This window comes from Oncorhynchus clarkii, chromosome 15 (assembly GCF_045791955.1).
Source record: "Oncorhynchus clarkii lewisi isolate Uvic-CL-2024 chromosome 15, UVic_Ocla_1.0, whole genome shotgun sequence".
In the NCBI taxonomy this organism is placed as follows: Eukaryota; Metazoa; Chordata; class Actinopteri; order Salmoniformes; family Salmonidae; genus Oncorhynchus; species Oncorhynchus clarkii.
The window spans coordinates 33,832,666-33,846,714 of record NC_092161.1 but is presented as its reverse complement, the minus strand read 5'-3'; the positions used below and the strand labels follow the sequence as shown (position 1 = coordinate 33,846,714).

Genomic DNA, 14,049 nt, shown 5'->3' with positions numbered 1-14,049 from the left:
GATATCTCACGAGAGATTCACCAGAATCTCAGAAGCTCGAAGAAAACCAATCAAACACGTCTGTCGAAGAGACCGGTCGAGTGGCAAATAAGGTAAGTCCCTCCATTCATAATTCTCGCGCATGCCGAACATCCTCACACTCTTGCCAGTAGGGGAATGCAGTGAGATATCTCACTTACAGTGAGTTCTCACTTATCTCACTTACTCACTTATCTCACTTACATCAGTTTCTTGCGAAAGTATTCACCCGCCTGGCATTTTTCCTATTTTGATGTCTTTACAACCTGGAATTAAAATAGATTTTTGTGGTGTTTGTATCATTTGATTTACACAACACGCCTACCACTTTGAAGTTGCAAAATATGTTTTATTGTGAAAAACACAAGAAATAAGACAAAAAAACTGAAAACTTGAGCGTGCATAACTAGTCACCCCCCCAAAGTCAATACTTTGTAGAGCCACCTTTTGAAGCAATTACAGCTGCAAGTCTCTATAAGCTTGGCACATCTAGCCACTGGGATTTTTTTTGCAATTCTTCAAGGCAAAACCATCCCAGCCTCAAATCTCTGAAAGATTGAAACAGGTTTCCCTCAAGAATCTCCCTGTATTTAGCGCCATCCATCATTCCTTCAATTCTGTCCAGTTTCCCAGTCCCTGCCGAAGAAAAACATGGTGTTCTCGGGGTGATGAGAGGTGTTGGGTTTGCGCCAGACATAGCGTTTTCCTTGATGGCCAAAAAGCTACATTTTAGTCTCATCTGACCAGAGTACCTTCTTCTATATATTTGGGGAGTCTCTCACATGCCTTTTGGCTAACACCAAACATGTTTGTGTATTTATTTCTTTCAGCAATGTCTTTTTTTCTGGCCACTCTTCTGTAAAGCCCAGTTCTGTGGAGTGTACGGATGAAAGTGGTCCTATGGACAGATACTCCTTGCCTGGTCTGTGAGTTTTGGTGGGTGGCCATCTCTTGACAGGTTTGTTGGAGTGCCATATTCTTTCCATTTTTTAATAATGGATTTCATGGTGCACCGTGGGATGTTCAAAGTTTCAGATATTTTTTTATAACCCAACCCTGATCTGTACTTCTCCACAACTTTGTCCATGACCTGTTTGGAGAGCTCCTTGGTCTTCATGGTGCCGCTTGCTTGGTGGTGCCCCTTGCTTAGTGATGTTGCAGACTCTGGGGGCTTTCAGAACAGGTGTATATATACTGAGATCACGTGACAGCTCATGCAACACTTAGATTGCACACAGGTGGACTTTATTTAAGTACAAAATAAAACATAAAAGTAACAAGTCATTAAAGAGCAGCAGTAAAATAACAGTAGCAAGGAATTATACAGGGGGTACCGGTACAGAGTCAATGTGCGGAGGCACCCGTTAGTCGAGGTAATTGAGATAATATGTACATGTAGGTAGAAATAAAGTGACTATGCATAGATAATAAATAGAAAGTAGCAGCAGCGTAAAATAAGGAGGGGGGGAATGCAAATGGTATTGGGTAGCAATTTGATTAGCTGTTACTGGAGTCTTATGGCTTGGTGGCAGAAGCTGTTAAGAAGCCTTTTGGACCTAGGCTTTGCTCTCCGGTACTAGCTTGCTGTGCGGTGGCAGAGAGAACAGTCTATGACTAGGGTGGCTGCAGTCTTTGACAATTTTTAGGGCCTTCCTCTGACACCGCCTGGTATAGAGGTCCTGGATGGCAGGAAGCTTGGCCCAAGTGATGTACTGGGCCGTACGCACTACCCTCTGTAGTGCCTTGCGGTCGGAGGCCGAGCAGTTGCCATACCAGGCAGTGGTGCAAACAGTCAGGATGCTCTCGATGGTGCAGCTGTAGAACCTTTTGAGTACCTGAGGACCCATGCCAAATCTTTTCAGTCTCCTGACGGGGAATAGGCTTTGGTCGTGCCCTCTTCATGACTGTCTTGGTGTGTTTGGACAATGATAGTTTGTTGTTGATGTGGACACCAAGGAACTTGAAGCTCTCAACCTGCTCTCCTACAGCCCCATTGATGAGAATGGGAACGTGCTTGGTCCTCCTTTTCCTGTAGACCACAATCGTCTCCTTTGTCTTGATCACGTTGAGGAAGAGGTTGTTATCCTGGCACCACACGGCCAGGTCTCCTCCCTATAGGCTGTCTCATCATTGTCGGTGACACTGTTGTGTCATCTGCAAACTTAATGATGGCGTTGGAGTCGTGAATGGCCATGCAGTCATGAGTGAACAGGGAGTACAGGAGGAGACTGAGCACGCCCCCGTGTTGAGGATCAGTTTGGTGGATGTGTCGTTACCTACCCTTACCACCTGGGGGTGGCCCGTCAGGAAGTCCAGGATCCAGTTACAGAGGGGTTTAATCCCAGGGTCCTTAGCTTAGTGGTGAGCTTTGAGAACACTATGGTGTTGAACGCTGACCTGTAGTCAATGAATAGCATTCTCACATAGGTGTTCCTTCTTCCTTTTGGGAAAGGGCAGTGTGGAGCGCAATAGAGATTGCAACATCTGTGGATCTGTTTGGGCAGTATGCAAATTGGAGTGGGTATAGGGTTTCTGGTATGGTGTTGATGTGAGCCATGACCAGCCTTTCAAAGCACTTCATGGCTACAGACATGTTAGTGCTCTTGGGCACAGGGACTATGGTGGTCTGCTTGAAGCATGTTGGTATTACAGACTCAGTCATGGACAGGTTGCAAATGTCAGTGAAGACACTTGCCAGTTGGCCCTGCAGCCTTGTGAGCATAGAAGTAATTTAGGTCATCTGGGAGGCTCGTGCCACTGGGCAGCTCGTGGCTTTGCTTCCCTTTGTAGTCAGTAATAGTTTGCCAGCCCTGCCACATCCGACATGCGTCAGAGCCAGTGTAGTACGATTCAATCTTAGTCCTGTATTGACACTTTGCCTGTTTGATGGTTCGTCGGAGGGCATAGCAGGATTTCTTATAACCTTTCGGGTTAGAGTCCCGCTCCTTGAAAGCGGCAGATCTACCCTTTAGCTCAGTGCGGATGTTGCCTGTAATCCATGGCTTCTGGTTGGGGTATGTACTAGTAATGCACTGATATGACCGATACAGATATCTGATACTTTCCTTGCCAAAAAACGATACCGATACTCAATATTTAAAATGTTTGCGGCCTATTAAGCATTCTAGTACAGTTAAATAGTTAACACACACACATGGACACAGCGGTCTAAGGAACTGCATCTCAGTACAAGTACAAGTCACTACAGTCCCCGGTTTGAATCCAGGCTGTATCACATCCGGCTGTGATTGAGAGTCCCATAGGACGGTGCACAATTGGCCCAGCGTCGTTCGGGCCATCATTGTAAACAATAATTTGGTCTTAACTGACTTGCCTCGTTAAATAAAGGTTACACACACACACACACACACACACACACACACACACACACACACACACACACACAGAATGACCAAAAACACATTTTGTAGGCATTTATTTATACCCCGATTACCAGCAAAACATAATCCAAACCTATTTCCTTCACTTGCTGTGCTGTTTTGCTGTTCATTTGTTCGGTCGTTTCATTCTCAACCAGGATTCCTATGGAACGCCATTTGGGTCGTTGCGAGTCAAAAAAGATACACAACATAATCTGTTTCAGTAGCTATAGTTAGCTAGCTAACTATATAGCTAGGTGTCATCATCTAAAATAACCCTAATTTATAAGACAGTTCTTATTTGATTAATGGTGGTCGGACCCATCTATGTGAAGATAGCCACAATAAGGATTAGCCACGATAGTGGACTTTTCGGTTAACCTTCAAAATAAAAGTATGACATAATTCTACTATTTGTATTCATTTGCATCACTGTCAATTACATACTTTTATTTTGAAGGCAAACCGTAAATTCCACTATTGTGCCTAATTCTTTATTGTGGCTAGCTTCACAACACATAATCAGGTCCGGTAGAGCCTCACTAGTCAGATGAAGCTAGCTGGCTGCTTATAACGTTAGCTTTGGGCAACAGGGTTAAGTAGCTGGCTAGATATTTATTTTCATGAACTGAAATTCAATTTCAATAGGCAAACAGCAAGTGGCAACCGAGCTAATACTTACTCACAAGGATTCCTAAATCATTCCTAAGAATAATGAAAATGACTGCAGTTTCTTCTGGTCATTGTTTTCAGGTGCTAGCTAAGTACCAAGCTAAAGCTAGCTACCCCAGAAGTTACGAGCGAACTAATGATGCTTTATTACTAACGCGGTATTGTAAACAAGTTGTTTGTGGCAGTGTTTGCAGACTTTTTTGTACAGCTTTGACAGTGCTACTGTATCTTTTTTGACACGCAGATATCCAAACGGCATTTGATGGTATGTATGTCATGAAGCTAATAGCAGTGATGCTATTACTGTGTAACTCCAGTAGGGCAACATCTGAAAAATAACACACTTGGTAATGTGTGCCAATGCTCGACCAGTCGGCGAAAACCAACATAGACCACGACAGAAAACGGTTGATTGTCAAGGGCAATGAATTCCATTATCTTGGCTTCAATGGATTTAGCCTGAGTTGTCTCGCTGAAATTTTCTTACTCTTTCAAATGACTGTTCAACTTGTTGACTACTCGATCCACACAGCAGTCATTGTGTGGGCTAGGTTAGGAAAACGGTGTTGCACATGTAGCGCAACATTTTACGTGGCATTATTACATCATGTTATATAGGTATGCACGGTACCTTTGACATCAGTTTTTAAAATCGCTGTTAAACTAGATATCGGGCCGATACCGATGTTGGTATTTTTAGCTAATATCGGATGATTCCGATATGTTCACCGATATATTGTGCATCCCTAGTATGTACGTACAGTCACTGTGGGGACAACGTCATTGATGCACTTATTGATGAAGCTAGTGACTGATGTGTTGTACTCCTCAATGCCATCGGAAGAATCCCGGAACATATTCCAGTCTGTGCTAGCAAAATAGTCCTGTAGCTTATCTGCTTCATCTGATCAGTTTTTTATTGACTGAGTCACTGGTGCTTCCTGCTTTAGTTTTTGCTTGTAAGCAGGAATCAGGAGGATAAAATGATGGTCAGATTTGCCAAATGGAGGGCAAGGTAGAGCTTTACGTACGTGTCTCTGTGTGTGGAGTAAAGGTGGTCTAGAGTTTTTTCTGTTCTATCCTGCCGATGCAGCGTAAAACCAGCTGTATGTTATTCATGTAGTTGTTCAGCCACGACTTGGTGAAACATAAGATATTACAGTTTTTAATGTCCCGTTGGTAGGATATACGTGATGTAGTTTGCCTATTTCATTATCCAATGAACATACGTTGGCTAATTGGACCGATGGTAAAGGCAGATTACTCACTCGTCATCGAATCCTTACAAGGCACCCCGACCTACGTCCCCGATATCTCCGTCTCTTTCTACTGCGAATGACGGGGATGAGGGCCTTGTCGGGTGTCTGAAGTAAATCCTTTGCGTCCAACTCGTTAAAGAAAAAATATTATTCCAGTACTAGGTGAGTATTCACTGTCCTGATATCTGGAAGCTCTTTTCGATCATAAGAGACGGTGGTAGAAACATTATGTACAAAATAAATTGAGAATGAGAAAAAAACACACAATAGCACAATCTTCTTGACACTAACCAGTCAGGCTACAAGACGTGTCATGGAGGCTCTCTGGACTGCCAAAACTGACTCTCTCTCTCCTCTGTTCTTATCCTCCTACAGCTATCGCTGCCTTCGACACCGTGAACCATCATATCCTCCTCTCCACCCTCTCAGGGCCTAGCTTCTCAATCTCTTCACATTCTTGGATTGTAACCTACCTTGCAGGCCACTCCTACCAGTTGACGTGGAGAGGATCTGTTTCTGCAGAAGGTACTCTGAATACTGGTGTCCACCAGTTCATGGTTCTTTGCCTTTTCTCTCTATACAAATAGTTACTCAGCTCTGTCATATTCTCACATGGTCTCACCCCTCATTGCTATGCGAATGACACTCAACTGCTTTTCTCCTTACCCCCTTCCGACATCCAGGTGGCGACGCGCATCTCAACGTGCCTGCCAGATATCTCAACTTAGATGTTGGCCCAACACGTCAAGCTCAACCTCGACAAGCTGGAACTGCTCTTCCTCCCGGGGAAGGCTTGCCCGCTCAAAGACCTCTCCATCAAGGTTGACAACTACACAGTGTCGCCCTCCCTTAGTGCAAAGAACATTGGCGTGACCCTCAACAACACCCTGTCATTCTCTGCAAACATCAAACAGTGGCCCGCTGCTGCAAGTTCATGCTCTACAACAGTGGTTCCCAAACATTTTATAGTCCTGTACTACTTCAAACATTCAACCTCCAGCTGCGGACACCCTCTATCACCAGGGTCATTGTAAGCCTGCCACACACACACTATAAGATACACTATAAGATACATTTATTAAACATAATAATTAGTGTGAGTTTTTGGCACAACCCGGCTCGTGGGAAGTGATAAAGAGCTCTTATAGGACCATGGCACAAATAATAATAAATAATAATATTAATCAATAATTTTGCACTTTATTTAACCATCTTACTTATAAAACCTTATTTGTTCATCAACAATTGTGAATAACTCACCACAGGTTAATAAGAAGGGTGTGCTTGAAAGGATGCACATAACTTTGCAACGTTGGGTTGTATTAGAGAGTCTCAGTCTTAAATCATTTTCCACACACAGCCTGTGCCTATATTTAGTGTTCATGCTAGTGAGGGCAGAGAATCCACTCTCACATAGGTACGTGGTTACAAAGGCTATCAGTGTCATAACAGCGCCATTTGCCAAGGCAGGATACTCTTGAGCGCAGCCAAATCCAGAAATCTGGCAGTGGCTTCTGATTAAATTACATTTTCACATTTTCACAGAATTTCGATGAGGCTCTCTTGTTCAGATATCGGTAAGTAGATGGACTGGAGGCAGGGCATGAAAGGGATAACGAATCCAGTTCTCGGTGTTATCTGTTTCGGGAAAGTACCTGCGTAATTGTGCACCCAACTCACTCAGGTGCTTTGCTATATTACATTTGACATTGTCCGTAAACTTTAGTTCATTTGCACACAAAAAAATCATACAATGAGGGAAAGACCTGGGTGTTGTCCTTAAACCTCTTACTCCCACCCGACACGCAGACGTCCCATCTAGCCACCTGGAAATGCAAATGCGCTACGCTAAATGCTAATAGTACTCGTTAAAACTCAAACGTTCATTAAAACACACATGCGGGTATTGAATTAAAGCTACACTCGTTGTGAATCTAGCCAACAAGTCAGATTTGTTAAATGCTTTTCGGCGAAAGCATGAGAAGCTATTATCTGATAGCATGCAACACCCCAAAATACCTGAAGGGGACGTAAACAAAATAATTAGCGTAGCCGGCGCTACACAAAACGCAGAAATAAAATATTAAACATTCATTACCTTTGATGATATTCTTTGTTGGCACTCCTATATGTTCCATAAACATCACAATTGGGTCTTTTTCCCGATTAAATCCGTCCATGTATGCCCAAAATATCCATTTGTATAGCCTGTCTGGTTCAGGAAAAAGCTCTGTTCCAAAACGCAACGTCATTTTTTAAAATTATATAAGTTGCCTATATTCTTTGACAAAACACTTCAAACTAGTTTTGTAACCCAACTTTAGGTATTTGTAAACGTTAATAATTGATCAAATTGATCACTGGGCGATCTCTATTCAATAGCAGCTACTCAAGAAAACGTTGTCCTTTCTCTCTCTTCCAAAAGTGTCTTCCTGTATGCTGGACGAAATGAAGGATCTATTTGTCATTACACAAAGGATTTTTGTCAACGAAAATGACGTTTTTGGCATCGTGTGGAAGTTGTTGGAACTGCAAGCTCCCGGCTATATATTTTTGCTTGCAATAAACAATTCAGAGACTGGCGGATTAATACTTTTCTGTGGTTTTTGTGACCAGGTTTTTCTTGGGATTTCGCTTGCTGTTCATGTTCTGTTATAGTCACAGACATTATTTAACCAGTTTTAGAAACTTCAGAGTGTTTTCTATCCACACATACTAATCATATGCATATACTATATTCCTGGCATGAGTAGCAGGACGCTGAAATGTTTTTTAACAGAATGTTCGAAAAAGTAGGGGGTCGACTTAAGGAAGCTTCAACTTCTTAATAATGGCCTCAATTTTGTACCACATATTAAATATATTGCGGAGAGTTCCTGTAATCCTGGACTCAGATTATTCAGGCGAGAAAAAACATCACACAGATAGGCCAATCGTGTGGTCAGACAAGTGAAAATGATGGTCAGTAAAGAAACCTTTAAGCTCGTCTCTCAATTTAAATAAAAACGGGTCAATACTTTGCCCCTTGATAATCAGCGCACTTCTGTATGTTGTAAAAGCGTTACATGGTCGCTAACTATTTGAGTAGGCTACCTGTATTTGATATTGTGTTGTTATTTCGCTGAACACTAGATGGTTTAATAACATTTTCGGGAGTGAAACAAGGCTACTTAGGCGAGAAAGAAATCTCACCCAAATCTATATCCCCGTTGGAAAATGTAAATCGACTGTTTGAAAATGTGATAATTTATTTAAATGAATTACATATTTATTTGGCGTACCCCCAACGGCATTGTGCATACCCCAGTTTGGGAATACCTTCTCTACAACTTCCGTATAGTACAACTGTACCTCGCACATGAAGTGGCGCAGGTCATAATCCAGGTAATTGTCCTCTGCCGTCTGGACTACTGCAACTCGCTGTTCGCTGGGCTCCCTGCTTGTGCCATTAAACCCCTGCAACTTATCCAGAACGCTGCAGCCCGCGTGGTTTTCACCCTTCCTATAAGTTTTCTCATGTCACCCAGATCCTCTCTTCCAGTTGAAGCTCGCATCCACTACAAGACCATGGTGCTTACCTACGGAACAACAAGAGGAACTGACCCTCTCTTCCTTCAGGCTATACTCAAACCCTACAACCCAACCCGAGCACTCCATTCTGCCACCTCAGGTCTCTTGGCCCTCCCATTCCTACGTGTGGGCTGCTCCTGCTCAGCCAAGTCCAAGCTCTTCTCAGTCCTGGCACATCAATGGTGGAACCAGCTTCCTCCTGAAGCTAAGACAGCAGAATTCCTGCCCATCTTCCAAAAACATCTGAAACCTTTTCAAACATTATCTTAAATAATCCTCCTCCTCACCTCGCCCCCTCACATTTAAATTTTTACAAAATAAAATACAGCACTTACACTTGACCCCCCCAGCTCTGACTCTACGTTATTGAGGGGAAATGCACTTTCTATGCCTGTGATGAGGTTGTTCCATCTAGTTATCTTAAGAAGAATGCACTAACTCTAAGTTGCTCTGGATAAGAGTGTCTGCTAAATGACTCAAATGTTAAAATTTAAAATCTAGGATACTGTAGATAACTGTAATGTAAAACTGTAGTATATTCTATAGTGATTAATGTAGTGTTTTTGCAGATGGTAGTACAGTGTAGTATTTCTGAGGACAGGAGTATAATGTAGTATTTACTGTAGTGTTTTTGCAGACATTAATGTAGTATTTACTATAGTGTTTTTGGTTTATTATCTTTGACATAGAAGTGGAGGCGTTCTCCTGAAAGAAACATACTGGAGAAATACTAAAAGAGCACATTTTCTATAACCTGTGAACATTATATGGTCTATACATGGCCTGAAGGTTTCTTTCTTATGGGTGGCACACATTTCGATATGGGGAATGGGAAGGGTATATGCAAATTAAATACTGTAGTATTTGCTATATTTTAAAAAGTGTTGTTTTTTTGCGGACATTACTGTAGTATTTATTACAGTGTTTTTTTGCAGATAATTGTGTACTATTTACTTATATAGTATTGAAGGATAACAGTGTGTAGTATAGTATTCTACAGTATACTACATTTTACTACAGTATATAATTCTATATAGTAAATACTGTAGTAAACTGTAGTCTTTTTTTCATGTGGGCAGTGTCAATGACTCGGCGAGGCAGGACTGTTGCATCCAGATTTAACCTCTCAATGGTCAGGCACAGAGGGCCATGTCGTCCGGATGAGGGTGGAAATTCTCTCCGTTCACTTGGGTCAGAAGATCCCTGCGTAACGGGAGTTGACAGGGCTCATCGTACATGAGGAGAATTATCTACATTATCCAGAGCTTGTCTGGCCATCGAGGGTCTACCAAGATGAGGGATGAGCCTTCTTCACTCTTCTTCACCCTCGGCCAAGGGTGTGCCAGAGCGTCCACCCCCAGTGCTCCATGTCCTGCTAGCGTAAAGAATAACAGGCAGTGCTCGTTTTCTTGCGATGAGAATAGATCTACGGATGCTTGACAGTATCTCTCCCAGATCTGTTTCACCACTTCCCTTTGAAGGGGATTCTCCCTGGACAATAAATCCGCTCCTACGTTCACTATGCCTGGAACATGAGTCACGTGTAGTGACATTAGGTGTTCTCTGCTACACTAAATAATCCCGATGGAAAGTCTGGGTAAGCGCATGGATCGAGTGATACCCTGGCAGTTGATGTAAGCCACAACAGATGTATTGTCCATTCTGATCAAAACGTTACAATTACAAAGGGAAGGATGAAAGTGTCTTAGAGAGAAACTCACCATTTAGAGGTAATTTGTGTGAGCAATACACAGTTGTGAGGTCAATTTATTGCATTCAACCTCATGAACTGCGCCTCAGCCTGTGAGTGATGCATCTGTCATCACCATTTTCCTTATTGCCACTACACCCTAGAGGAGTGCCAAGAATGAAGATTGAGGGGATCTTCCTGTGATGGAGAGCCGAGAGCCAGGTGGAGGTCACCTCAAATTTGAAGATTGAGGTTATGCTGTGTACACAGATGTTGGCCAAACACCAAACACCAAGTCCTAGAAGTCTCTCATCCTCAGTAGGCCAAGAGGAACTACTGAGATGGTGGACGCCAACAACCCCCAGCACTCGGCGGCACGTCCTAAACGTGACCAAGCGCCCACTGTGGAACAGGGAGAGGCACTGTCGGAAAGACACAATGCAGTCATCCAATCGTGTTGCCAGATGAGAGAATCCAGCACTACGCCTAGATAGTCCGTGTGGTCAACAAACAACTTTTTTTCCTGATTTATCTTGAACCCTAGCTCAGCGAAGTGGGATACAAGGGAAGTCGTCTCTTGTACCGCTTGGAGAGCAAAGCAGGTAATCGTCGATGTACAGTTGAAGTCGGAAGTTTATATACACCTTAGCCAAATACATTAAAACTCAGTTTTTCACAATTCCTGATATTAAATCCTAGTAAAAATTCCCTGTCTTAGGTCAGTTAAGATCACCACTTAATTTTAAGAATGTGAAATGTCAGAATAATAGAAGAGAGAATGATTTATTTCAGATTTTATTTATTTCATCACAATCCCAGTGGGTCAGAAGTTTACATTCACTCAATTAGTATTTGGTAGCATTGCCTTTAAATTGTTTAACTTGGGTCAAACATTTTGAGTCGCCTTCCACAAGCTTCCCACAATAAGTTGGGTGAAATTTGGCCCATTCCCCACGACAGAGCTGGTATAACTGAGTCAGGATTATAGGCCTCCTTGCTCGCACATGCTTTTTCAGTTCTTCCCACAAATGTTCTACAGGGTTGAGGTCAGAGCTTTGTGATGGTCTATCCAATAGCTTGATTTTGTTGTCCTTAAGCCATTTTGCCACAACTTTGGAAGTATGCTTGTGGTCATGGTCCATTTGGAAGACCCATTTGCCACCAAACTTTAACTTCCTGACTGATGTCTTGAGATGTAACTTCAATATATCCACATAATTGTCATTCCTCATGATGCCATGTATTTTGTGAAGTGCACCCCCACAACATGATGCTGCAACCCCCGGGATTCATGGTTGGGATGTTGTTCTTTGGCTTGCAAGCCTCCCCTTTTTCCTCCAAACATAATTATGGTCATTATGGCCAAACAGTTCTATTTTGTTTCATCCGACCAGAGGACATTTCTCCAAAAAGTATGATCTTTGTCCCCATGTGCAGTTGCAAACCGTAGTCTGACTTTTAATGGCGGTTTTGGAGCAGTGGCTCCTTCCTTGCTGAGCGGCCTTTCAGGTTATGTCCATATAGGACTCGTTTTACTGTGGATTTTGATACTTTTGTACCTGTTTCCTCCAGCATCTTCACAAGGTCCTTTCCTGTTGTTCTGGGATTGATTTGCACTTTTCGCACCAAAGTACGTACATCTCTAGGAGACAGAACTCGCCTCCTTCCAGAGCGGTATGACGGCTGCGTGGTCCCATGGTGTTTATACTTGCGTACTGTTGTTTGTACAGATGAACGTGATAGCTTCAGGCATTTGGAAATTGCTCCCAAGGATGAACCAGACTTGTGAAGGTCTGCAATTTTTTTGGCTGATTTCTTTTGATTTTCCCATGATGTCAAGCAAAGAGGCACTAAGTTTGAAGGTAGGCCTTGAAATACATCCACAGGTACACCTCCAATTGACTCAAATTATGTCAATTAGCCTATCAGAAGCTTCTAAAGCCATGACATCATTTTCTGGAATTTTCCAAGCTGTTTAAAGGCACAGTCAACTTAGTGTATGTAAACTTCTGACCCACTGAAATTTTGATACAGTGAATTATAAGTGAAATAATCTGTCTGTAAACAATTGTTGAAAAAAATTGTTATGTCATGCACAAAGTAAATGTCCTAACTGACTTACCAAAACTATAGTTTGTGTCAACAAGAAATTTGTGGAGTGGTTTAAAAACGAGTTTTAATGACTCCAACCTAAGTGTATGTAAACTTCCGACTTCAACTGTAGGCGGAGACTATCAGTCCATCAGGGGTGTTTCTCAGGGTTGTGAGAGCTGCCTCTACACATTTGTTGAATGGTCGGGGAGCAAGCACTAGGCCGAATGGAACAGTGAGGTACTCGTAGGCTGTGCCTGTGAAAAGCAAACCTTAGAAAATTCCTGTAGGCTGAAAGGATGCTTATGTGAATATAAGTGTCCTGCAGGTATACTTAGGTGAACCAGTCAACTCGTCTAATAGAGCGAGACAGCACGTTGAACGTAAGCATATGGAATGTGAACTTCTTCAGATAGTTGTTAAGGATCCATAGGTCCAGAATGGGCCATAATCCTCCCCCTTTTTTGAGAAACAGGGCGTACTGAGAGTAGAAGGTGGCTCTCTGCTGCTGCTCCCTGATAGCCCCTTTGTTTAAAAGTGTTGTGACTTTACTTTCATTAATCTGATGACTGTTATTTATTTAATCCACTAACTATGTTTAATTGTTACCCGATTCAATTAATCATGTAACAATTAACTCATTAGGAATTGGTGCACCACTGAAGAGGTTGTTTAAATATGTTTTTTTTGTACATTTATTTTTAAACCATTTAAAAAATATATATATGTATACAGTGCCTTGCAAAGTATTCATCCCCCATGGCGCTTTTCCTATTTTGTTGCATTACAACCTATCATTTAAATAGATTTTTATTTGTTTTCCATGTAATGGACATACACAAAATAGTCCAAATTGGTGAAGTGAAATTCAAAAATAACATGTTTCAAAAAATGCAAAACAGAAAAGTGGTGCGTGCATGTGTATTCACCCGCTTTCCTATGAAGCACCTAAATAAGATCTGGTGCAACCAATTACCTTCAGAAGTCACATAGTTTTTAAAAAGTCCACCTGTTTTCAATCTAAGTGTCACATGATCTGTCACATGATCCCAGTTAGGCTCAGAATCTTGAGGGTACGGTGCTGCTGTAGAAGGTCTCTGACCGCATTTTGACTGCATACAGGCCGCTTTCAGCAGAAAACAGCAGAAAACATAAAACAGATAGGGACTTCTCATTAGTATCTGGGTCATTCAGGTAGGTGTCTAGGGTATAGGGTTGTGGACCGTTCCATCAACATAGGACCATAAATAAATACATTTCATGTATAATTTATTTTTTAAATGTAGGTCCCCATGATAGGGCAAATCGAAAGCTCTCACATCCCCTGCTCACAGACATACATTGGTTCTGGGATATGCAACCATTTCCT

At 42.2% G+C, this 14,049-nt stretch overlaps 1 protein-coding gene across 1 annotated transcript; it reads left to right on the top strand.

Moving 5' to 3' along the window:
* Positions 1 to 6,057: 6,057 nt before the first annotated feature.
* Positions 6,058 to 9,169, top strand: LOC139366839 (uncharacterized). Its single transcript, XM_071104532.1, has 2 exons — positions 6,058 to 6,259; positions 8,637 to 9,169. Exons 1-2 carry the CDS (start codon positions 6,058 to 6,060, stop codon positions 9,167 to 9,169), a joined length of 735 nt encoding a protein of 244 aa, XP_070960633.1.
* Positions 9,170 to 14,049: the final 4,880 nt, after the last annotated feature.

Coding starts and splice junctions, on each gene's coding strand:
- LOC139366839 (XM_071104532.1), top strand. CDS start 6,058: ATGTTGGCCCAACACGTCAAGCTCAACCTCGACAAGCTGGAACTGCTC. Junction 6,260..8,636: donor ACAGTGGCCCGCTGCTGCAA/GTTCATGCTCTA, acceptor TGCATACCCCAG/TTTGGGAATACCTTCTCTAC.